The sequence below is a fragment of the chloroplast genome of Vigna unguiculata (assembly GCF_037176805.1).
Source record: "Vigna unguiculata chloroplast, complete genome".
Lineage (NCBI taxonomy): Eukaryota > Viridiplantae > Streptophyta > Magnoliopsida > Fabales > Fabaceae > Vigna > Vigna unguiculata.
Window position 1 is genome coordinate 1 of NC_018051.1, and position 24,113 is coordinate 24,113.

The following is a 24,113-nucleotide window of genomic DNA, read 5'->3' on the forward strand; positions in this document are numbered from 1 at the left end:
ATGGGACAAAAAATAAATCCGCTTGGTTTCAGACTTGGTACAACTCAAAGTCATGATTCTATTTGGTTTGCACAACCAACAAAATATTCTGAGAATATACAAGAAGATAAAAAAATACGAGATTGGATAAAAAATTTTATACAAAAAAATAGAAGAATATCCTCGGGTGTCGAGGGAATTGGAGAGATAAAGATTCAAAAAAGAATCGATCTGATTCAAGTCATAATATATATGGGATTTCCAAAGTTATTAATAGAGGGTAAGCCTCAAAAAATCGAAGAATTACAGACGAATATGCACAAAAAACTGAATTGTGTGAATAGAAAACTAAACATTGCTATTGTAAAAGTTACAAATGCTTATAAACACCCTAATATTCTTGCAGAATTTATAGCTGGACAATTAAAGAATAGAGTTTCATTTCGTAAAGCAATGAAAAAAGCTATTGAATTAACTGAACAAGCAGGTACAAAAGGAGTTCAAGTACAGATTGCAGGACGTATTGATGGAAAAGAAATTGCACGTGTCGAATGGATCAGAGAAGGTAGGGTTCCTCTCCAAACCATTCGAGCTAAAATTGAATATTGTTGTTATACAGTTCGAACTATTTATGGAGTTTTAGGGATAAAAGTTTGGATATTTTCGAAATAAAGAAAAATATGTCCTTCTTTCTATTCAATAATTCAATATCCTATTTTGATTTTATAGAAAACAAAAAAGAAAAAATTACTCGATTTTGATTCTCCAAAATTTATATATTTTATAAGATTGAATCGACTAAAAAAATAAATGAATAATTTTATATAGTATTGCCATGCTTAGTGTGTGACTCGTTAGTTTTTTAGAATGATTCAAATAAAAAAAAGACACCGATTAATAGTATCAATTCATTTCAAAAGAACTAATAACCAACACATCACTTCGGATTATCTAGATATAAAGAATTAGTCAAAAGAAAAAAGATTGAATAAAAAAATATTATAGCAACTGAAAAATTGTGAAACATAAAAGAAAAAAAAGATTATTTAGTTGTAAAGCAATAAAAATATATAGATAAATGAAAAGGTGAAAGAAAGAGATTAAAATCTATCAATGATATAGAATTCGAATATGTAAAGGTCTATGGGTCATCTCAGAAAAGATAGTGTATTAAAGCATAAAAAAAAAGAATATTATATATATTATCTATTTGTAATGTAAATAAATTAAGAGCTCTGAATCAAGAAAAACTGATAATATTGATTCACGAAAAAAGAAATGAATTTCTATTCTAAAAAAATTTTATTAATTTTTAGCTATGAGAAAGGCTCCATTGTCGAATTAAAACCTAACCATTAATCGAGAGGCGATGGGAACGACGAAACCTGCAAATACTTAAGACTTAAGATTTTATTAAAAAAATCTTAAAGAAAACAAATCTTAATGATTTCTTAGGTGGGATGGCGGAAGAAACCTAAAAACAATCCATTTTTTAGGAGTTGTACCCTACATTACATCTGAATTTCATTACATCTGAATTTGAGAATAAAAGAGTAAATATTCGCCCGCGAGAATTTTTCTTTTATTGAATTTTTTTATATTTTTGCCAATTCTAAGAATCGATATTGAAAACAAGATCTAAAAATTTCGAAGATTGTATGAAATCTCAAAAAATACCGAGATTTCGTTATTTACTAAACATATGACTATTTCTATTATTTTATCGATTAGATAGAATCTATATCCATATAGATATAGATATTTGAATTACTTCATTCGCGAGGAGCCGTATGAGGTGAAAATCTCATGTACGGTTCTGTAATAAAGATGGAATTGAAAAACAACCATCAATTATAACCCCCAAAGAACCAGATTTCGTAAACAACATAGAGGAAGAATGAAGGGAATATCCTATCGAGGTAATAATATTTGCTTCGGAAGATATGCTCTTCAGGCACTTGAGCCAGCTTGGATAACATCTAGACAAATAGAAGCGGGACGGCGGGCAATGTCAAGAAATGTTCGCCGAGGTGGACAAATATGGGTACGTATTTTTCCAGACAAACCGGTTACAGTAAGACCTACTGAAACACGTATGGGTTCAGGAAAAGGATTTCCCGAATATTGGGTAGCTGTTGTTAAACCTGGGAAAATACTTTATGAAATGGGTGGAGTACCAGAAAATATAGCAAGAAAGGCTATTTCAATAGCATCATCCAAAATGCCGATACGAACTCAATTCATTATTTCAGGATAATAAAAGAGAACCAAAGAAAATAGGTCTTTAGAATGAAAAGAAAAAAGGCAATAATAGGTTCCTTTTTTTTTGAACACAAAATATTTTTACTTCCTTTTTTAGATTGAAATAATAAAAAAATGATATGATTCAACCTCAAACTCATTTGAATGTAGCGGATAACAGCGGAGCACGTGAACTGATGTGTATTCGAATCCTAGGAGCTAGTAATCGACGATATGCTTATATTGGCGACATTGTTGTTGCTGTAATCAAACAAGCAGTACCAAATACGAACTTAGAAAAATCTGAAGTGATCAGAGCTGTAATTGTACGTACTTGTAAACAACTAAAACGTAGCAACGGTATAATAATTCAGTATGATGATAATGCTGCAGTTATAATTGATCAAGAAGGAAATCCAAAAGGAACTCGAATCTTTTGCGCAATCGCCCGGGAATTGAGACAGTTAAATTTCACTAAAATAGTTTCATTAGCACCTGAGGTATTATAAGAGGAAACCACGATATGGATATATTCTTTTTTTGTGAAATAGATAAATGAATCTATTTTATCTCAAAAATATACCTTTTGTAAGAATTATTATTTTGAAGAATTCTTACTTATAAGTTTTAGAAGTAGCCATTTTTCTTTCTTTATTTGAGATTTATACTTGAAAACCTAAAGAATATCTATCTATATATAGATATGGGCGAACGACGGGAATTGAACCCGCGCATGGTGGATTCACAATCCACTGCCTTGATCCACTTGGCTACATCCGCCCTTATACTATGTAAAAATGATCTATATCTCAATTTCTACCCTTTCATTATCCCTTTTTTTTTCTAACAAAGGAAAAAAAGATAAGGAATCATGAAATAAATCAAAAACGTATGTATAAATCTATAGAAATCTAAAAAAAACATTACTAATCCAATATCCAATATAAAGGAGCAATATTAACAAAGTTGATATTGCTCCTTTATTTTTAAACAAAAACTCGTCTACTTTAAATTAAGATCAAAATTTTATCCATTAACAGATGGAGCTTCCATCGCAGCTAGATCTAGAGGGAAATTATGAGCATTACGTTCATGCATTACTTCCATACCAAGGTTAGCTCGGTTAATAATATCAGCCCAGGTATTTATTACACGACCTTGACTATCAACTACGGATTGGTTGAAATTAAAACCATTTAAGTTGAAAGCCATAGTGCTGATACCTAAAGCGGTAAACCAAATACCTACTACAGGCCAAGCAGCTAGGAAGAAATGTAAAGAACGAGAATTGTTGAAACTTGCATATTGGAAGATTAATCGGCCAAAATAACCATGAGCAGCTACAATATTATAAGTTTCTTCCTCTTGACCAAATCTGTAACCTTCATTAGCGGATTCATTTTCTGTGGTTTCCCTGATCAAACTAGAAGTTACCAAGGAACCATGCATAGCACTGAATAGGGAGCCGCCGAATACACCAGCTACACCTAACATGTGAAATGGATGCATAAGAATATTATGCTCAGCCTGAAATACAATCATAAAATTGAAAGTACCTGAAATTCCTAGAGGCATACCATCCGAAAAGCTTCCTTGACCAATAGGATAGATCAAGAAAACAGCAGTAGCGGCTGCAACAGGAGCTGAATATGCAACAGCAATCCAAGGACGCATACCCAGACGAAAACTAAGTTCCCACTCACGACCCATGTAGCAAGCTACACCAAGTAAGAAGTGTAGAACAATTAGTTCATAAGGACCGCCGTTGTATAACCACTCATCAACAGAAGCTGCTTCCCAGATCGGATAAAAATGCAAACCTATAGCCGCAGAAGTAGGAATAATCGCACCAGAAATGATATTGTTTCCATAAAGTAGAGATCCAGAAACAGGCTCACGAATACCATCAATATCTACTGGAGGGGCAGCGATAAAAGCGATAATAAATACAGAAGTTGCAGTCAATAAAGTAGGAATCATCAAAACACCAAACCATCCAATGTAAAGACGATTTTCGGTGCTGGTTATCCAATTACAGAAGCGACCCCATAGGCTTTCGCTCTCGCGTCTCTCTAAAATTGCAGTCATGGTAAAATCTTGGTTCATTTAATCATTAGGGACTCCCAAGCACAAAAATTCTCTCTAATGCGAGAATTTGAGGACTTGTTATTCAACAGTATAACATGACTTATATACCAGTGTCAACCAATATTAATATCCATAGTATGTTCTTATTCATTAGTATGTTATTCTTCATTTCGGTTTATCCGAATTTACCTTTATTATCCCATTTCCTTGATTCATAAAAAAAGTTTATTTTGTATATATCGTTATATTTCTAGAAATATAGATATAATACAACATCGATCTACAAATTAGAATGAGTTGCCCGGGACTTGAACCCGGAACTAGTCGGATGAAGTAGATATTTTATTCTTTAATAAAATTCAACAATAGAATAAAACAAGAAAAAATCCCTCCCCAAGCCGTGTTTGCAGTTTTCATTGCACACGGCTTTCCCTATGTATACATCTAAACCTGAATTACTTGCCTAGCAAAAGACTCTAAGAAAGTGAAATATAATATTCAATTTATTAACCCCGAATCTTGACTCTGACTACATGAGCATTTCAAAATCCTATAGATATAGAAGACTAAAAAAAATGATTTTTTTATCCTCATTTAATAAAAAGAAGGAAGTTCGTTTTATCAATTTACACCGATTTAAAAAATATCATAACCTATTTTAACTTATAAATAATTGACGAAATCGTTTCTGAAAAGAATATCCAAATACCAAATACGACCTCTATAAAACCTACGCAAAGTAAAAGAAGTTCTTGGAAAAATCAAAGAAAAAAGATCTTCTTCTGTAAAAAATTCTTGCAATAATTTTTCTGAACTTAATTTTTTCAAATAAATGCGCACAGTACTTTTATGCTTACGAGCCAAAGTTTTTATACAAGAAAACCGAAGTATATATTTTATTTGATAGAAACTCTTTTTTTTTGCAGATCCATTGTAATAATGAGAAAAATTTCTGCATATGCGCAAAAACCGGTCAATAATATCAAAATCAGATAAATTGGCCCAAACCGGCTTACTAATAGGATGACCCATTACATTACAAAATTTTGTTTTAGCCAATGATCTCATTAGAGGAATAATGGGAACTATTGTATCAAGTTTTTTTATAACAATTTTAATAAGAAATGAATTTTGCAACATTTGACTTCGTACTACTGAAAGATTTAGTGGAATACTTAAAAAATAGCCTAAAAAGTGAAATGAATACTGAGATAATTCGTTTATATAGATCGTTTCTAGTCCAGCCCAAATATCAAAATGACATTGCCATAAATATATAAAATAGTATTTCCATTTATTTATCAAAAAAGGAGTATTCTTTAAAACCAGAATTGATTTTCCTTGATATCTAACATAATGGATGAAAGTATCCTTAAAGAAGAAGAAAGTATATGAACAATTCTTAGTAGATACTTCTACAAGATGTTTTATTTTTTCATAGAAAAAAATTCGCTCAAAAAAAACGCGAAAATGTTTTAACTGTAACTGAGAGGATTTGTTACGTAGAAAAAGAAAGATAGATTCATATTCCCATACATATAAATTATATAGGAACAAGAAAATTCTTCGATTCCTTTTTGAAAAAAAAGTAAAAATCCATTTTTTTGGAGGAAAAAGACTATTCCAATTATAATAGTAATAAAAAAACAACCTTATTAAATGAAAGAAAGAGACATCTTTTATCGAATATCGCAGGATTTGAACCAAGATTTCCAGATGGATAGGATAGGGTATTCGTATATCTGACTTATGATTTAAATATATCAGTTGATCTTCGAAAAAGGGAAAAATCGAATGAATTGATTGAAAATTTTTATAAGATTTTACGATTTCTAATCCCCTTAAGGAAGAGCTAAATAATTGTAGAGAAAATAGAATCTCCACGACGATACCAAAACCTTCTAATATTATTTGAGAAAAAAAATGATAATTATAACCCACAAAAGTATTTTTTTTAGAATCGTTAACAAAAAGAATGAAATGAGTCTGTTGATACATTCGAGTACTTAAACGTTTTACAATTAGTAAACTAAAATTATTGTTATAATCTACATTTTCTATAAAAAAATACTCATGACGATAAGCTAGTCCATAAATAGATTCCCGAAAAAAAAGTGGGTATAGGATGTCCTGGTATCGAGATCTATGAAGTTCTAAATATGCTTTATATTGCTCCATTCAAAAAGTCTATTTGGTCAAACAAAGAATCAGAGATTCATTGGATTATCAAATGATACATAGTGCGATATGGTCAAAACAGAAAATTATAGGTATAAATAGATACCTAGAAAACAAGTAAAACCCATTCACGGACTCTCTCTAATCGATTTTTCGCCTAATTTTTGTTCTAGGATAACGAGCTAATTAAGAATCCTTTATTTTTTTACCTAATCGCTCTTTTGATTTTGGAAAAAATATCTTTATCAATATACTCTTTCTTTTACACATTTATCGCTACCCCAAAATACCAAAAGATAATGGAAAATAGCTATATAGTTAGGACTCATAACAAAAATAAACCATTCACCAGAAAAGCTTTTCCCACATCAAGCACTAACCTATTTTTAACGTACAATTAGATGGGGTAATGATCCAAATAAAAAATAAATGAAAGCTCGATGCTTTTTGTTTCCCTATTAGAATTAGAACCACCAAGTTCTATCCCTTTATTAATCAAACCCAACTGAATTTTTTTTGTTACGAGCCAAAAATTCAAACAAAAATTTGAGCTGGATCCTATAAGAATGAAATATTTTTAGAATTCTTCATTGATACGACATGCTACTTTTTCCAGTCATTCCTTTCTGGATCAGTCGTGGTTTTACAAGCTCTACCGATAGTATCGACGAATCGATTGCTTCATAGAAATGTGTAAAAAATAGAGTCGCTCTTAAAAGCCGAGTACTCTACCATTGAGTTAGCAACCCCACTACAATTTAAAAAATAAGGTGGATGTTTATACCCAATCGCAATAAAAAAAAATAAAATTACAAAATTGAATTGTCTAAAAAACTAAAAAAAGATATACCACCTATTGAAATACTATGTTATAGTTATCCATTATTATTATATATATAAGACTATATATATTCGTATATATAGATCTATGATTTTCGTATATATAAATTCGTGTTTACCTTTCAATTCTCTTACTTATTAATTCAAAAAGTTTTTCTTGTTTGTATCGCAGAAAGAAAACCAATGAACCTACCATTTGATGAAGTAATAACGCCTATTTAACGTAAGTAAGGTGATCAATTTATTCAAGATCGGATTATATTGATTTGATACAGTGTTGTCAATATTAGTATTGACAAAAAATACAATCGAATAAATCAAATCGAATTAATAAGATTTTAAATCTTATTAATTCGATTACGATTATTAGTATTATGTTATAATTACTTATAAGAAAAATTCTTTCAATATAAATATATCTATTTTCTAAAATGATATTCTAATCTAAAAAAACGTATCAAATTATAGAAATATAGAAATCAATAGGAAAATAAAAATTTAATATAGATTCATTTAATATAGATTAATATAAGATAAATTTCATAATATAGGATAAATTTCATATAGAAATGGAGCAACCTCCCTATTATGTGAAATTCACATCGAAAAAGGCAATAGCCAGTTTCGCTTATAAATTGTAATCACTTTTTTCGTAAAATATCATCTACTTACTATGCTTCTATTCCAATACGAAAGATAGAAATCTATTTAATAATAATAATGAAGTATCTTTGTATTCGGCTCAATCCTTCTTTTAGGAAAAGATTGTGCCGAATTTAATTGCAATTAATCCAAAGTATCCATTGCTTCGAATTCAAATAGTATCCACTGCTTCGAATTCAAATAGTATCCATTGCTTCGAATTCAAATAGTATCCATTGCTTCGAATTCAAATTTGATCTCCTTCCATACTTCGCAAGCAGCAGCTAATTCAGGACTCCATTTGCTAGCCTCACGGATAATTTCATTACCTTCACGAGCAAGATCACGTCCTTCATTTCGAGCCTTCACACAGGCTTCAAGAGCTACTCGATTAGCTACAGCACCTGGTGCATTTCCCCAAGGGTGTCCTAAAGTTCCTCCGCCAAATTGAAGTACGGAATCATCTCCAAAGATTTCGGTCAGAGCAGGCATATGCCAAACGTGAATACCTCCCGAAGCAACAGGCAGAACACCTGGTAGAGAAACCCAATCCTGAGTGAAATAAATACCACGACTTCGATCTTTTTCAACAAAATCATCACGCAGTAAGTCAACAAAACCTAAAGTGATATCTCTTTCCCCTTCAAGTTTACCTACTACGGTACCGGAGTGAACATGATCTCCACCAGACAAACGTAATGCTTTAGCTAATACACGAAAGTGCATACCATGATTCTTTTGTCTGTCGATAACTGCATGCATTGCACGATGTATATGAAGAAGTAGACCATTATCTCGGCAATAATGAGCCAAGCTAGTATTTGCAGTGAATCCCCCTGTTAAATAATCATGCATTACGATAGGAACGCCTAATTCTCTGGCAAATACAGCTCTTTTCATCATTTCTTCGCATGTACCCGCAGTTGCATTCAAGTAATGCCCTTTGATTTCACCTGTTTCAGCCTGTGATTTAAAAATCGCTTCAGCACAAAATAAGAAACGGTCTCTCCAACGCATAAATGGTTGGGAATTCACATTTTCATCATCTTTGGTAAAATCAAGTCCCCCACGAAGACATTCATAAACAGCTCTACCATAATTCTTAGCGGATAACCCCAATTTAGGTTTAATAGTACATCCTAATAGGGGACGACCATACTTGTTCAATTTATCTCTCTCAACTTGGATGCCGTGAGGCGGACCTTGGAAAGTTTTAATATAAGCGGTTGGGATTCGCAAATCCTCCAGACGTAGAGCACGCAGTGCCTTGAACCCAAATACATTACCGACAATAGAAGTAAACATGTTAGTAACAGAACCTTCTTCAAAAAGGTCTAAAGGATAAGCTACGTAAGCAATATATTGATTTTCTTCCCCAGCAACAGGTTCGATGTGATAGCATCGTCCTTTGTAACGATCAAGACTGGTAAGCCCATCGGTCCACACAGTTGTCCATGTACCAGTAGAAGATTCGGCGGCTACCGCAGCACCTGCTTCTTCAGGTGGAACTCCAGGTTGAGGAGTTACTCGAAATGCTGCCAAGATATCAGTATCTTTGGTTTCATACTCAGGAGTATAATAATTCAATTTATAATCTTTAACACCAGCTTTGAACCCAACACTTGCTTTAGTCTCTGTTTGTGGTGACATAAATCCCTCCCTACAACTCTTGAATTAAGAATTCTTGAAACAATAAGGTCTACTCGATATGACTTAGGAGTTAATGAAATCTTTTACAAAAATCAACTAATATTATCCATTAATCCCAAAGGTTCGTTATGTTATTATTAAATTAAACGATGGTATTTGATTTGTCAAATACATCATTATTGTATACTCTTTTCTATGTATGGCGCAACCCAATCTTTTTTTTTCAATTTGAAATCTCTTATTTTTGAATTTTCAAATCGAAAGATCTAATCTAAATAATAATAATAATTTATTCTGAATCTTGACAGTGATATATGTTGTCTATGTAAATCCTAGATGTAAAAATAGGCAGCTTTATCCCCGGAAAAGAAACAAAGAGGTACAAAAAATAGGGAAACAGAGGGTAAGTCTAAAAAATTGTCTACTGAGGAAATACGAAAGCCAATGATAAAAAAAATGAATTCTAAATTAAGGTACAGGTTCGAATTCCATACAGAATATAGATGATATTTTCTAGAATGATAGAAAAAAAGAAAAGACTTTCGAAAGATTTTATCCAATTGAAATTTTCAAAATAACTGCAGTAAGCTTAAGAATTCAATAATTGAATTTGAATAAGTAAGTAAACAGTTAAAGAGGATTGATGGAATAGTACCAAAAAAATGGAGTACTAACTCCCATTTCTTATTTCTTTTTGAATTAACCGATCAACTTGCTTTCTTATCGAACATTTCTTTTTGATTTAAAAACTTTTTCGGAAAAAAAAATTGGCTTTTGATATGCGAATAAATCCTCCTACTTCCGGTCCTGAAGTTTCTTCGATTGAAAAAAAAAATCTGGGACATATTGACCAAATAATAGGTCCGGTACTAGATGTAGCCTTTCCCCCGGGGAAGATGCCTAATATTTACAATGCTCTGGTAGTTAAGGGTCGAGATACTGTTGGTCAACAAATTAATGTGACTTGTGAAGTACAACAATTATTAGGAAATAATCGAGTTAGGGCTGTAGCTATGAGTGCTACAGATGGTCTAATGAGAGGAATGCAAGTTATTGACACAGGAACTCCCCTAAGTGTTCCAGTAGGCGGAGCAACTCTAGGACGAATTTTCAACGTGCTTGGAGAGCCGATTGATAATTTAGGTCCTGTAGATACTCGTACAACATCTCCCATTCATAGATCTGCGCCTACCTTTATACAATTAGATACAAAATTATCTATTTTTGAAACAGGAATAAAAGTAGTAGATCTTTTAGCTCCTTATCGTCGTGGAGGAAAAATAGGACTTTTCGGTGGAGCTGGAGTGGGTAAAACAGTACTTATTATGGAATTGATCAATAACATTGCCAAAGCTCATGGAGGTGTATCTGTATTTGGCGGAGTAGGTGAGCGTACTCGCGAGGGAAATGATCTTTATATGGAAATGAAAGAATCTGGAGTAATTAATGAACAAAATATTGCAGAATCCAAAGTAGCTTTAGTATATGGTCAAATGAATGAACCACCCGGAGCTCGTATGAGAGTTGGTTTAACTGCCCTAACTATGGCGGAATATTTTCGAGATGTCAATGAGCAAGATGTACTTCTATTTATCGACAATATCTTCCGCTTCGTTCAAGCAGGATCTGAAGTATCTGCCTTATTGGGTCGAATGCCCTCTGCTGTGGGTTATCAACCCACTCTTAGTACTGAAATGGGTTCTTTACAAGAAAGAATCACTTCTACCAAAGAAGGGTCCATAACTTCTATTCAAGCAGTTTATGTACCTGCCGACGATTTAACTGACCCTGCTCCTGCTACGACATTTGCACATTTAGATGCTACTACTGTACTATCAAGAGGATTAGCCGCCAAAGGTATCTATCCAGCAGTAGATCCTTTAGATTCAACCTCAACTATGCTCCAACCTCGAATCGTTGGTGAAGAACATTATGAGACTGCGCAACGAGTTAAACAAACTTTACAACGTTACAAAGAACTTCAAGACATTATAGCTATCCTTGGCTTGGACGAATTATCCGAAGAAGATCGCTTAACCGTAGCAAGAGCACGAAAAATTGAGCGTTTCTTATCACAACCTTTTTTCGTAGCAGAAGTTTTTACCGGTTCGGCTGGAAAATATGTTGGTCTAGTAGAAACAATTAGAGGGTTTAATTTGATCCTTTCTGGAGAATTAGACGGTCTTCCTGAACAAGCCTTTTATTTGGTAGGTAATATCGATGAAGCTACTGCGAAGGCTACGAACTTAGAAACGGAGAGCAATTTGAAGAAATGACTTTAAATCTTTGTGTATTGACCCCCAATCGAATTGTTTGGGATTCAGAAGTGAAGGAAATCATTTTACCTACTAATAGCGGACAAATTGGAGTATTACCTAATCATGCGCCTATTGCCTCAGCTGTCGATATAGGTATTTTGAGAATACGTCTTAAAGACCAATGGTTAACAATGGCTCTGATGGGGGGGTTTGCTAGAATAAATAATAATGAGATAACTGTTTTAGTAAATGATGCGGAAAAGGGTAGTGACATTGATCCACAAGAAGCACAGCAAACTCTTGAAATAGCAGAAACTAATTTGAATAAGGCTGAAGGCAAGAGACAAACAATTGAGGCAAATCTAGCTCTTAGACGAGCTAGAACACGAGTAGAGGCTATCAATGTTATTTCATAACAAGTTGAAATTGATGCGTCCCAATATCCGAAAACAATAAAAAGAAAAAAGAAACAGTCAGAAGAAAAAAGTAAAGTAGAAAAGCTTATTAGATACCACAGTCAAAGGTATCTAATAAGTTATAACTATACCTTACCTACTATTGGATTTGAACCAATGACTCCCGCCGTATGAAAGCAATACTCTAACCACTGAGTTAAGTAGGTAATTTAGGACTCCTCCTAAAAAAAAAAGAAGAGTACCCATCTATCAGATTAATTGATTATAAATGTCAAATTACCGATAAGCAATACCAACACCCGTTCAAGGGATTCGATCATGTAATATTCATCTTGACAAGCAATTATCTTCATACTATGATAAAATATGTATCAAAAACACAAGGGCTGTAGCTCAGTTAGGTAGAGCACCTCGTTTACACGAGCGCCAATGTTTTTTTTCAGAGGAGTTCATCTTGTAATTCAAAAAGTTTATCTTATAGTAAGAAATCCGTGTCTTACTCCATTTTCAGTTTAATGAACAAAACAAGAGAACACTAGCCTGACAAAGCAAAGGGTTTAGCCATAAAATCGAATCCATAATTGATTTGAGATATTGATAAGGTGAATACCCATTTCTCGTCAATGCTAAAAATAAAGGGTATAGGGACCTAAAAAAGATTATCTTTTCTTCCTATCTTATGAACTTTAAGGTGTATGAAGTGTCATTTCTTATCTTCTATTTTAATTTTAGTAGGTGGATAAAGAGTCCATTTAACTTAAGTTGATCTAGGCCAGAAGCAGACCTACGTCAAGATAATCCTTCTTTGAAACACTTTGGTAGTGCTCTTTGATTGTTATACAAATAAAAAAGAAGAGCATAGGGAATCATCTCTTTATTCTTTACTGTAAAAAAAAAGATGGTGGACTAACTAATAGTTTTATCAGTTAATGAAAAAGCTCAATGACAAAAAAAAATGCATGTTGGGTTTTGAAAACAATTTAAATCATTTAGATAATAATTAGTTTGATCTGTTTTACCGAGAAGGTCTACGGTTCGAGTCCGTATAGCCCTAATATTCCTACAGATACTAATAATATTAATACTATTTTGGATCGAATAGATCTCATTACTAAGACTAGTACTAAAAAAGAAAAACAATTTGTAAATTTCTATTCGAACATATTCATATTCGATAAAATAATATTCATATTAGTATATTAAGCTAGTCTAAAAAAATGGAGACTTTCAACTAAAAATGAAAATGAATTCGGTATATTTTCTACATTCAGAGGAGTACTTTTATGTTTCTTCTTTACGAATATGATATTTTTTGGGCATTTCTAATAATATCAAGTTTGATTCCTATTTTGGCATTTCTAATTTCTGGAATTTTAGCCCCCATTAGCAAGGGACCTGAAAAACTTTCTAGTTATGAATCCGGAATAGAACCAATAGGCGATGCTTGGTTACAATTTCGAATCCGTTATTATATGTTTGCTCTCATTTTTGTTGTTTTTGATGTTGAAACGGTTTTTCTTTATCCATGGGCAATGAGTTTCGATGTATTAGGGGTATCCGTATTTTTAGAAGCTTTCTTATTCGTGCTTATCCTAATTGTTGGTTCAGTTTATGCATGGCGAAAGGGGGCATTAGAATGGTCTTAATTCTTGACTATTTAGACAATTAGAAAAAAAATATTGAGACAATTATGAATTCCATTGAGTTTCCCTTACTTGATCAAACAACCCAAAATTCAGTTATTTCAACGACATTAAATGATTTTTCAAATTGGTCAAGATTATCCAGTTTATGGCCGCTTCTTTATGGTACGAGTTGTTGCTTCATTGAATTTGCTTCATTAATAGGATCACGATTTGATTTTGATCGTTATGGACTAGTACCACGATCGAGTCCTAGGCAGGCGGACCTAATTTTAACAGCGGGCACTGTAACTATGAAAATGGCCCCTTCTTTAGTTCGATTATATGAACAAATGCCCGAACCTAAATATGTTATTGCTATGGGAGCCTGTACAATTACGGGGGGGATGTTTAGTACCGATTCTTATAGTACTGTTCGAGGCGTAGATAAGCTAATTCCTGTAGATGTATATTTGCCGGGCTGTCCACCTAAACCGGAGGCCATTATAGATGCTATAACAAAACTTCGTAAGAAAATATCTCGAGAAATATATGAAGATCCAATGAGTTTTCAACGAGAGAATAGATGTTTTACCACCAACCATAAGTTTCATGTTGGATACAGTACTTATACTGGCAATTATGGTCAAGAATTTTTCTATCAACCGCCATCTACTTCAGAGATATCGTCTGACACATTTTTTTAAAGTACAATAATAAAAAGCAATTCCTTTTTTCAAAATTTCATCGTAATGTAAATAGAAAATACTAATACCAAATACATAAAAAAAATTTAGGAGAAGCAAAAAATGCAAGGTCGTTTGTCTTCTTGGCTAGTCAAACATGGATTAATTCATAGATCCTTGGGTTTCGATTACCTAGGAATAGAGACTTTACAAATAAAGCCCGAGGATTGGCATTCCATTGCTGTCATTTTATATGTATATGGTTACAATTATCTACGTTCTCAATGTGCCTATGATGTAGCACCCGGAGGACTCTTAGCTAGTGTATATCATTTTACAAGAATAGAGTATGGTATAAATCAACCTGAAGAGGTATGCATAAAAATATTTGTATCAAGAAAAAATCCCAGAATTCCTTCAATTTTTTGGGTTTGGAAAAGTGCGGATTTTCAAGAAAAGGAATCTTATGATATGTTGGGAATCTCTTATGATAGTCATCCGCGTCTAAGACGTATTTTAATGCCCGAAAATTGGATAGGATGGCCTTTGCGTAAAGATTATATCGCTCCAAATTTTTATGAAATACAAGATGCTCACTAAATGATAAAAATAAGAAACTAATCCAAATTTCTGCAACCCCAGATATTCAAAGAATAGAAGTACATTCTCTTATAGATCAGACAAAATAATTGATTCACATTAAATCAGACAGAGTAATAGAAGTCGCATTCAGATATTTTTAGGTGAGAAATCACAAAATTTAGAAATAATAGAATGAATAATGATAGGGTTTAAAAAGGGCTCGATTCTATTTTGGTAATCCTTCTAAGATGAATTCTTAATATTCTCACTCCACCCCAGAACTTCGACTTTTAGGTCTTTTAACCAACTAATTAAACCACTCGAATATTATGGAAATAGAAACCTTTTTTTTATCGCAGAAAAAAAAATAGATAAAGAATTCATTATCTATATATATATATATATATATATAGATACTAATAGATAAGGGAATATACCTAAAAAATGCATCTATTCTTTAATCATCTAGGAAAAATATATCTACAGATACCTAAATAGATAAAAGAAATATGTTATGTATCAGAATCTTGTGTCAGGAACCAGATTTGAACTGGTGACACGAGGATTTTCAGTCCTCTGCTCTACCAACTGAGCTATCCCGACCATTCTTGAAGCTTAATACTTTGATTTTAAAAGATTTTTAAAATGTATGTTAATGAATCTATATCAACTAAGTAAAAAAAAGTTTGTAAGTTAGTTTCCGTAGTTATAATTATTTTGGATTGTTAATCGTTAATTACGCATATGAAAATTCGTTGCTCAAAAATAAGATATTAATTTAGACATTTCTCATTCAAAAAAATTATATGTGTTTCACATATATATCTATATCTATTCCAAAACTAGTCCCTTGTCATTATGATAGATAAGAAAATTATGATAGATAGGAAATTGATGAAAATCCAAATTCCAATTTAGTTGGGAAATAAGAAATCGAATAAAACACATAAATAAGGACTTAAAGATAGAGAGGATATAGGAAAAAAATTCGAAAATGAAACAGGCTTTTTGGGGATAGAGGGACTTGAACCCTCATGATTTCTTAAGTCGACGGATTTTCCTCTTACTTTCAATTTCATTGTTGTCGGTATTGACATGTAAAATAGGACTCTATCTTTATTCTCATCTGATTTATCAGTTCTTCAAGGGTTTTATCCGATTATGATGAAGTGAATAATTTCATCAATAAATATTCCATCGTTTCTTCAACTTCGAATTGATTTGATTCACATTTTTCATTTGTGAATATTTTTATCACAAATCGATCTTCATTAATAAAATAAATAAAAAGTAACAAATTGAAAGAGTATTTCAGTGATCCATTCCTGTAATTTTGGTGAAAGGATTCTTTGACTAATATAATAAAAACAGTCGTCAATTTCGTTTGTTAGAACAGCTTCCATAGAGTCTCTGCACCTATCCCTTTTTTATTATAACTTTCTTAATTTTTCTTTGTTTTCAGAAAACAGGATTTGGCTCAGGATTGCCCATTGTGAATTCCAGGGTTTCTCTGAATTTGAAAATTATTACTTGGTAAGTTTCCATACCAAAACTCAATCCAATTAAGTCCGTAGCGTCTACCAATTTCGCCATATCCCCATCTTTTTTTTATATTTGAATCTGATTATAATAGAATGCTTTTTTTTCATTTCTATTATGAGAATTATGCGGGAACTTTTGAATTCATTAAATACATATTATTATATTAAATATTAAAAACCCTTTTCTTTTCTCCAATTTTATAGATTGGATTTCATCTATATTGGATACCTTTATTTGTTTGAATCAGAACTAATTCTAATATCTATACATTAACAATTCAATATACACAGATATAGACCACATATCTACTTATCTTCTATGTACCTCCTTATCTTATTTTTTCATACAATTTAGAATACTCGAATGGTCGATTCTTTTTGTTTTTTTTTTTTTTTGCTGAAATAAAAAGAAAATAAACAATCCATTTATTCATATACAATTGATATAACTAAAACGAATCTAGTGGCTAGAAAAAACCATTCTTTTAATTTCATATAGAATTAGACATTTACTTAGAAATATGGAATTCCTTACTATTTACTAAAATATATATATATTTCCTAAAATTTATATTTATTCAAATTTACTTTAAGTACTAATAAAGAATCTTTTTGAAAGAAATCAAATTAATAATATATATCTAGAATATTAGATCAAAATAAATTCAATAAATTATATTAATATAATATTCATTAGAATATAATATTAATTCTTATCTTGCATTTTACTTTATGTTATGGACTAACATATAAAATAAATAATAGAAATAATAAAAATTGGGTTTTATTTTCTATATTTTCTTTCTATATTTTTTATGTTTGTATTCATTTTAATTTTATTATAAATAACTAAAAATTTATAACTAAGATCCCATTCAATTCTTCTGCATATGTATATTTCGTTTACGTTAGCCGGTTTAGCTCAGAGGTTAGAGCATCGCATTTGTAATGCGATGGTCATCGGTTCGAATCCGATAACCGGCTTTTCTCTATTTGTTTTTTACATAATTGATAATATCTTTTTTAGAAATAAAAAATTGGGAGAGTTCGATCTCTGCGGAAGAAATCAAGAAATTAACCTACTTTTTTGTATTCTTTTATATACAATAAATTCGGATATTGATAAAATTCATCTAATTCTTCTTTGTACTATAAAACTTTAGTAGATTTCGCTTCATTTAGAATTCTATAATATTTTTCATTTCGTTTAGTTTTCATTTCGATTTATAAGATTTTTCATTTTAAAAAAGGAGTTTTTATGTCACGTTACAGAGGACCTCGTTTCAAAAAAATACGTCGTCTAGGATATTTACCAGGACTTACTAGTAAAAGGCCAACAGTCAAAAACGAATTTCGAAATCAATTGCGCTTCAGTAAAAAATCTCAATATCGTATTCGTTTAGAAGAAAAACAAAAATTGCGTTTTCATTATGGTCTTACAGAACGACAATTGCTTAAATACGTTCGTATCTCCGGAAAAGCTAAAGGATCAACTGGTCAGGTTTTATTACAACTACTTGAAATGCGCTTGGATAACATACTTTTTCGATTGGGTATGGCTGCGACTATTCCTCAAGCCCGCCAATTTATAAACCATAGACATGTTTTAGTTAATGGTCGTATAGTGGATATACCAAGTTATCGTTGCAAACCTCAAGATATTATTACAGCAAAGGATGAACAAAAATCAAAAACTCTGATTCAAAATTATCTTGATTCAGCCCCCCATGAGAAATTGCCAAATCATTTGACTGTTCACCCTTTCCAATATAAAGGTTTAATTAATCAAATAATAGATAATAAATGGGTTGGTTTGAAAATAAATGAATTACTGGTTGTAGAATATTATTCTCGTCAAACTTAAACTTAACTAAAATAACAAGAGTTTTTTTTACGAGGATTTTCTGCTATTCATATATCATATACATGGATATGCGAAAATTTTTATTCCTTGCCCACCCGTTATCCACTATTTTTTGTATTACCGAAAAATGAGGAATAGAAAGTTGTCCATATCAACAAACAAATTTGAAATAATGGTATGCATTGGGATGAGTAATTTTGATCAATTTGGTAAAGATTCGGAAAGAGAGGGATTCGAACCCCCGGTAAACAAAAAGCCTACATAGCAGTTCCAATGCTACGCCTTGAACCACTCGGCCATCTCTCCTATATAATGATGCCCAGAAACCGGTTGAATGTTGAATAGTGAATCAGTCCTATTTTTCATAAATGCATAAAACCTATTCAAACTATCAAAATACAAAGTAAAATTAAAAAAAAACCTCCTACAAGGTCTTAGGATAAACAAATTTTATTGATGAGTTCATTTTTACGTTATTTCGCACTGTATTATACAATTCCTTTATTTGTGGGATTGATTTCTCACACCATGATTAATTAAATTATAGAATGGATTTCTACCTATGCCTAGATCTCGGATAAATGAAAATTTTATTGATAAGACCTTTTCAATTGTAGCCAATATCTTATTACGAATAATTCCGACAACTTCAGGAGAAAAAAGGGCATTCACTTATTACAGAGATGGTGTGATTTGATTCCATTTTTTTTTACCGTATTTACGGTAAAAAAAAAATGGAATGGAAAAAACCCACGCGTGTTGAAGGTGAAATTTGTAAATAAAAGGATTAATTCCTTCTGTCGTGTATCCTCGATGAATGAAGCCTTATATGCTTGAATTTTAGGTTTCTAGTATTAAGCGAAAGGTTATACCTATAATTATGGGGTTAGGTCAACCCCAAATTACAGGCAACATTGGGAAAGAAGCACTACGCTTGGGAATCAAGGACACGAAAACTTTGTATCTATCTATATCTATGGCTTATCGAGATTGGGGAATGGTTGGGACAATAAATATCCATCTCGTTCATATTTTGGATACCCATAGAACCATCGAAGATTATTGAGGTGACTAATTCCAGGAAATTAAGCAGCGTAGAGGACAAAGAAATTGTTGAAGTTCTTGTTTTTTTATCAAGTACCTACATACTTAATGTTAAGAAATAATTTTTGACAGGAAGGTTGGCTAGAGATTTATTGTAAAAACACTAGCTCTGTTCAGTTGAGAATGAGAATACTGGAATATTTTTTGATTTGATGGATTTTTCTCATTACACACATAAGGGGGGAGCCGTATGAGATGAAAATCTCACGTACAGTTCTGGAGCGGAGATTCTTTGAACCGAATGACGACCGTAACGGATGTCAGCTCAATCTGAAGGAAATTATGCAGAAGCTTTACAGAATTATTATGAGGCTATGCGACTGGAAATTGATCCCTATGATCGAAGTTATATACTTTATAACATAGGCCTTATTCACACAAGTAACGGAGAACATACTAAAGCTTTGGAATATTATTTTCGGGCGCTCGAACGAAACCCATTTTTACCCCAAGCTTTTAATAATATGGCCGTGATCTGTCATTACGTGCGACTATCTCCACTATAGAAAGAAAAAAGAAAAGAACAAGCAAATCCACAAATTTTAATATAATAAATCTATAAATAGAAATAATTATAAATAATAAAGGCTTTCTACATATATATATCGTTCAAAACAACGATTTTTATCAGCTGTAGCAAAGAAACTTCATAGAAGTAAAAATATGAAGAAATCGATATGTCTAGATACCCTCTTTTTCTATGGATAAAAGATCTAATTGATAAAGGAAGCATCGTAAGGATCAATTAACACGGTTTTCAATCGATATAATTATAATAAAAACTGCTTCCTTATCTCATGATAAATAAAGAAGTCAGGAATCCACTTATGTAATAAAGTGGATCCCCTGATATTTTGAGCAGCGGTGTAGTATCAAATCCCAAAGATAGAAAGTCTTTTCTCTTTACTTATAAGAACTTAGAAGATAAGAAAGAAAAAACTTTTACCAAGATTCTATAGAAATGAATCTATCATATATTTTTGTATATGATATATAAAATCGAGATAGTTACCTTTCAGAAAATTAGAATTAGGGCGTTAATGCCAATGATTTCTTCCCTTTTCTGAAGGTAGGAGAAAAGATAAAACTAAAATAAAAAAAAGATGAAATTCTTTATTTATTAGTAAAAATGAAAGTTTGAAACTCATATTAATAATTTCTTTTTTTCTTTTAGTTAACTTCAAGATAATAGAACAAAAAAAGAATTGACTACTGAGCCGTATGAGTCAGGAAATTCTCAAGTACGGTTCTAAGGAAAGGAATTGATTCACCTATTTCGACCGAGGAGAACAGGCCATTCGACAGGGAGACTCAGAAGTTGCGGAGTCTTGGTTTAATCAAGCCGCTGAATATTGGAAACAAGCTATAGCTCTTACCCCCGGTAATTATATTGCAGCACAGAATTGGTTGAAGATCACAGGGCGTTTTGAATAAAAACACTCTGTTTCTTTTTTTCTTATATTTTTATCTATCTATATAAAGATATAGATAGATAAATATCTATTGTTATAAATTCTTGTTTCTTGTCCCTATGAAATTAAAAAATCATTTCTATAGGAACGACCAATCCCAGAATTTCAATATATCCCTTCTAATCTAATTTTGTTCGATTTTTTCTAGTATTTCATAGAAATAAACGAGATGTGGATACAGTAGATAATTTTCCCCTTTTTTCTGTTATTTAAACTAATATTCAATCAAATTAAGAAAAGAGACCTTCAAAAAAAGAAATAAAATATAGGTATATTGCCTAATAATGAATGCTAATGCCTGCTCAATTTGAAATAGAGTACATACTAATACTTTATCTAGAAAAAAAATAAAATCTAAGGAATAGAATAAAATCTGAATACATTTGATTAGTAGGCTGCACGAAAAATTATTGAACTTCCATTCAGAGTTACAAAAAAGGTCTTAGAAGATTAAAAGAGGTCCATTGAGCGCCCCACTCTTATGTCATAATAGATTCGAACACTTGCCCCGAATTGACTTCGAGATCATAATTGTTCTAGTGAAAAACTAAAGAAATGAAATTGACTAAGATATCCAATACATGAGAGATAGGAGAGAACAAAACTCAATAGAAACATCTCTAATAAGTTCACTAATTCTGTTTTATGTTGGCAGGTCTCTTTGTATGTGTTGTCTGGAAAGAGGAGGACTCAATGATTATTCGTTCACCGGAACCAGAAGTTAAAATTTTGGTAGATAGGGATCCTATAAAAACTTCTTTTGAGGAATGGGCAAAACCTGGTCATTTCTCAAGAACAATAGCTAAGGGACCAGATACTACTACTTGGATCTGGAACCTACATGCTGACGCTCATGATTTTGATAGCCATACTAATGATTTAGAGGAGATTTCCCGAAAAGTTTTTAGTGCGCATTTTGGCCAACTCTCTATCATCTTTCTTTGGCTGAGTGGCATGTATTTTCATGGTGCTCGTTTTTCCAATTATGAGGCATGGTTAAGTGATCCTACTCACATTAGGCCTAGTGCTCAGGTGGTTTGGCCAATAGTGGGTCAAGAAATATTGAATGGTGATGTAGGGGGGGGGTTCCGAGGAATACAAATAACCTCTGGTTTTTTTCAGATTTGGAGAGCATCTGGAATAACTAATGAATTACAACTCTATTGTACTGCAATTGGTGCATTGGTCTTTGCAGCCTTAATGCTTTTTGCTGGTTGGTTTCATTATCACAAAGCTGCTCCAAAATTGGCTTGGTTCCAAGATGTAGAATCTATGTTGAATCACCATTTGACAGGGCTCCTAGGGTTGGGGTCTCTTTCTTGGGCAGGACATCAAATACATGTATCTTTACCGATTAACCAATTTCTAAATGCTGCAGTAGATCCCAAAGAGATACCACTTCCTCATGAATTTATCCTAAATCGGGATCTTTTGGCTCAACTTTATCCGAGTTTTTCCGAGGGAGCAACCCCATTTTTTACCTTGAATTGGTCAAAATACGGAGAATTTCTTACTTTTCGTGGAGGATTAGATCCAGTAACTGGAGGTTTATGGCTGACCGATATTATACACCATCATTTAGCTATTGCAATTCTTTTCTTGATAGCGGGTCACATGTATAGGACCAACTGGGGTATTGGTCACAATATAAAAGACATTTTAGAGGCACATAAAGGTCCATTTACAGGCCAGGGTCATAAAGGTATATATGAGATTCTAACAACGTCATGGCATGCTCAATTATCTATTAATCTAGCTATGTTAGGCTCTTTGACCATTGTTGTAGCTCACCATATGTATTCTATGCCTCCTTATCCATACCTAGCTACTGACTATGGTACACAACTGTCATTGTTTACACATCACATGTGGATTGGTGGATTTCTCATAGTCGGTGCTGCTGCGCATGCAGCGATTTTTATGGTAAGAGATTATGATCCGACTATTCGATACAACGATCTATTAGATCGTGTCCTTAGACATCGTGATTCAATCATATCACATCTTAACTGGGTATGTATCTTTTTAGGTTTTCACAGTTTTGGTTTGTATATTCATAATGATACCATGAGCGCATTAGGGCGCCCTCAAGATATGTTTTCAGATACTGCTATACAATTACAGCCGATCTTTGCTCAATGGATACAAAATACCCACGCTTTAGCACCTGGCACAACAGCCCCAGGTGCAGCAACAAGTACCAGTTTGACTTGGGGAGGTGAAAATTTAGTAGCAGTGGGCGGTAAAGTTGCTTTGTTACCTATTCCTTTAGGAACTGCGGATTTTTTGGTCCATCATATTCATGCATTTACAATTCATGTAACAGTATTGATACTCTTAAAGGGTGTTCTATTTGCTCGTAGTTCACGATTGATACCGGATAAAGCAAATCTAGGTTTTCGTTTCCCTTGTGATGGACCTGGAAGAGGGGGGACATGCCAAGTATCCGCTTGGGATCATGTCTTCTTAGGACTATTTTGGATGTACAATTCAATTTCCGTAGTTATATTCCATTTCAGTTGGAAAATGCAGTCAGATGTTTGGGGTAGTATAAGTGATCAAGGGATAGTAACTCATATCACAGGAGGAAATTTTGCGCAGAGTTCCATTACCATTAATGGGTGGCTTCGTGATTTCTTATGGGCGCAGGCATCCCAGGTAATTCAGTCTTATGGTTCTTCATTATCTGCATATGGTCTTTTTTTCTTGGGTGCACATTTTGTATGGGCTTTTAGTTTAATGTTTCTATTCAGCGGGCGTGGTTATTGGCAAGAACTTATTGAATCCATTGTTTGGGCTCATAATAAATTAAAAGTTGCTCCTGCTACTCAGCCCAGAGCCTTGAGCATTGTACAAGGACGTGCTGTAGGAGTAACACATTACCTTCTAGGTGGAATTGCCACAACATGGGCATTCTTCTTAGCAAGAATTATTGCAGTAGGATAATAGC

General features: G+C 32.6%; 14 protein-coding genes and 9 non-coding genes across 23 annotated transcripts; 13 read left to right on the forward strand and 10 right to left on the reverse strand. All coding sequences in view use genetic code 11, as the record gives it.

The window, feature by feature from the left end:
- rps3 (ribosomal protein S3) lies at positions 1-651 on the forward strand. The gene has a single exon. The coding sequence runs from the start codon at positions 1-3 to the stop codon at positions 649-651; it is 651 nt and encodes a 216-aa protein (YP_006460322.1).
- Positions 652-814: 163 nt separating this feature from the next.
- On the forward strand, positions 815-2,236 carry rpl16 (ribosomal protein L16). Its single transcript has 2 exons — positions 815-823; positions 1,835-2,236. Exons 1-2 carry the CDS (start codon positions 815-817, stop codon positions 2,234-2,236), a joined length of 411 nt encoding a protein of 136 aa, YP_006460323.1.
- A 124-nt stretch (positions 2,237-2,360) lies between these two features.
- Positions 2,361-2,729, forward strand: rpl14 (ribosomal protein L14). The gene has a single exon. The coding sequence runs from the start codon at positions 2,361-2,363 to the stop codon at positions 2,727-2,729; it is 369 nt and encodes a 122-aa protein (YP_006460324.1).
- A 197-nt stretch (positions 2,730-2,926) lies between these two features.
- trnH-GUG lies at positions 2,927-3,001 on the reverse strand. The gene has a single exon. It is a non-coding gene; the product is annotated as a tRNA-His (tRNA).
- A 245-nt stretch (positions 3,002-3,246) lies between these two features.
- On the reverse strand, positions 3,247-4,308 carry psbA (photosystem II protein D1). Its single transcript has one exon. The coding sequence runs from the start codon at positions 4,306-4,308 to the stop codon at positions 3,247-3,249; it is 1,062 nt and encodes a 353-aa protein (YP_006460325.1).
- Positions 4,309-4,601: 293 nt separating this feature from the next.
- On the reverse strand, positions 4,602-7,235 carry trnK-UUU. The gene is made up of 2 exons: positions 7,199-7,235; positions 4,602-4,636 (listed from the first exon to the last, which is right to left on the reverse strand). It is a non-coding gene; the product is annotated as a tRNA-Lys (tRNA).
- matK (maturase K) lies at positions 4,972-6,486 on the reverse strand. Its single transcript has one exon. It carries the CDS (start codon positions 6,484-6,486, stop codon positions 4,972-4,974), a length of 1,515 nt encoding a protein of 504 aa, YP_006460326.1.
- A 955-nt stretch (positions 7,236-8,190) lies between the features above and the next one.
- Positions 8,191-9,618, reverse strand: rbcL (ribulose 1,5-bisphosphate carboxylase/oxygenase large subunit). Its single transcript has one exon. The coding sequence runs from the start codon at positions 9,616-9,618 to the stop codon at positions 8,191-8,193; it is 1,428 nt and encodes a 475-aa protein (YP_006460327.1).
- Positions 9,619-10,397: 779 nt separating this feature from the next.
- atpB (ATP synthase CF1 beta subunit) lies at positions 10,398-11,894 on the forward strand. Its single transcript has one exon. The coding sequence runs from the start codon at positions 10,398-10,400 to the stop codon at positions 11,892-11,894; it is 1,497 nt and encodes a 498-aa protein (YP_006460328.1).
- atpE (ATP synthase CF1 epsilon subunit) lies at positions 11,891-12,292 on the forward strand. The gene has a single exon. The coding sequence runs from the start codon at positions 11,891-11,893 to the stop codon at positions 12,290-12,292; it is 402 nt and encodes a 133-aa protein (YP_006460329.1).
- Positions 12,293-12,425: 133 nt separating this feature from the next.
- Positions 12,426-12,497, reverse strand: trnM-CAU. The gene has a single exon. It is a non-coding gene; the product is annotated as a tRNA-Met (tRNA).
- Positions 12,433-12,491, reverse strand: trnT-GGU. Its single transcript has one exon. It is a non-coding gene; the product is annotated as a tRNA-Thr (tRNA).
- Positions 12,498-12,674: 177 nt separating the features above from the next.
- On the forward strand, positions 12,675-13,346 carry trnV-UAC. Its single transcript has 2 exons — positions 12,675-12,712; positions 13,310-13,346. It is a non-coding gene; the product is annotated as a tRNA-Val (tRNA).
- Positions 13,347-13,575: 229 nt separating this feature from the next.
- Positions 13,576-13,938, forward strand: ndhC (NADH-plastoquinone oxidoreductase subunit 3). Its single transcript has one exon. The coding sequence runs from the start codon at positions 13,576-13,578 to the stop codon at positions 13,936-13,938; it is 363 nt and encodes a 120-aa protein (YP_006460330.1).
- Positions 13,939-13,982: 44 nt separating this feature from the next.
- ndhK (NADH-plastoquinone oxidoreductase subunit K) lies at positions 13,983-14,621 on the forward strand. The gene has a single exon. It carries the CDS (start codon positions 13,983-13,985, stop codon positions 14,619-14,621), a length of 639 nt encoding a protein of 212 aa, YP_006460331.1.
- Positions 14,622-14,723: 102 nt separating this feature from the next.
- Positions 14,724-15,200, forward strand: ndhJ (NADH-plastoquinone oxidoreductase subunit J). The gene has a single exon. It carries the CDS (start codon positions 14,724-14,726, stop codon positions 15,198-15,200), a length of 477 nt encoding a protein of 158 aa, YP_006460332.1.
- A 512-nt stretch (positions 15,201-15,712) lies between these two features.
- On the reverse strand, positions 15,713-15,785 carry trnF-GAA. The gene has a single exon. It is a non-coding gene; the product is annotated as a tRNA-Phe (tRNA).
- A 406-nt stretch (positions 15,786-16,191) lies between these two features.
- trnL-UAA lies at positions 16,192-16,781 on the reverse strand. The gene is made up of 2 exons: positions 16,745-16,781; positions 16,192-16,241 (listed from the first exon to the last, which is right to left on the reverse strand). It is a non-coding gene; the product is annotated as a tRNA-Leu (tRNA).
- An 853-nt stretch (positions 16,782-17,634) lies between these two features.
- Positions 17,635-17,707, forward strand: trnT-UGU. The gene has a single exon. It is a non-coding gene; the product is annotated as a tRNA-Thr (tRNA).
- A 274-nt stretch (positions 17,708-17,981) lies between these two features.
- rps4 (ribosomal protein S4) lies at positions 17,982-18,587 on the forward strand. The gene has a single exon. It carries the CDS (start codon positions 17,982-17,984, stop codon positions 18,585-18,587), a length of 606 nt encoding a protein of 201 aa, YP_006460333.1.
- Positions 18,588-18,805: 218 nt separating this feature from the next.
- On the reverse strand, positions 18,806-18,893 carry trnS-GGA. The gene has a single exon. It is a non-coding gene; the product is annotated as a tRNA-Ser (tRNA).
- A 256-nt stretch (positions 18,894-19,149) lies between these two features.
- ycf3 (hypothetical chloroplast RF34) lies at positions 19,150-21,125 on the forward strand. Its single transcript has 3 exons — positions 19,150-19,278; positions 19,949-20,176; positions 20,973-21,125. Exons 1-3 carry the CDS (start codon positions 19,150-19,152, stop codon positions 21,123-21,125), a joined length of 510 nt encoding a protein of 169 aa, YP_006460334.1.
- Positions 21,126-21,856: 731 nt separating this feature from the next.
- On the forward strand, positions 21,857-24,109 carry psaA (photosystem I P700 apoprotein A1). The gene has a single exon. The coding sequence runs from the start codon at positions 21,857-21,859 to the stop codon at positions 24,107-24,109; it is 2,253 nt and encodes a 750-aa protein (YP_006460335.1).
- The last annotated feature ends 4 nt before the right edge of the window (positions 24,110-24,113 follow it).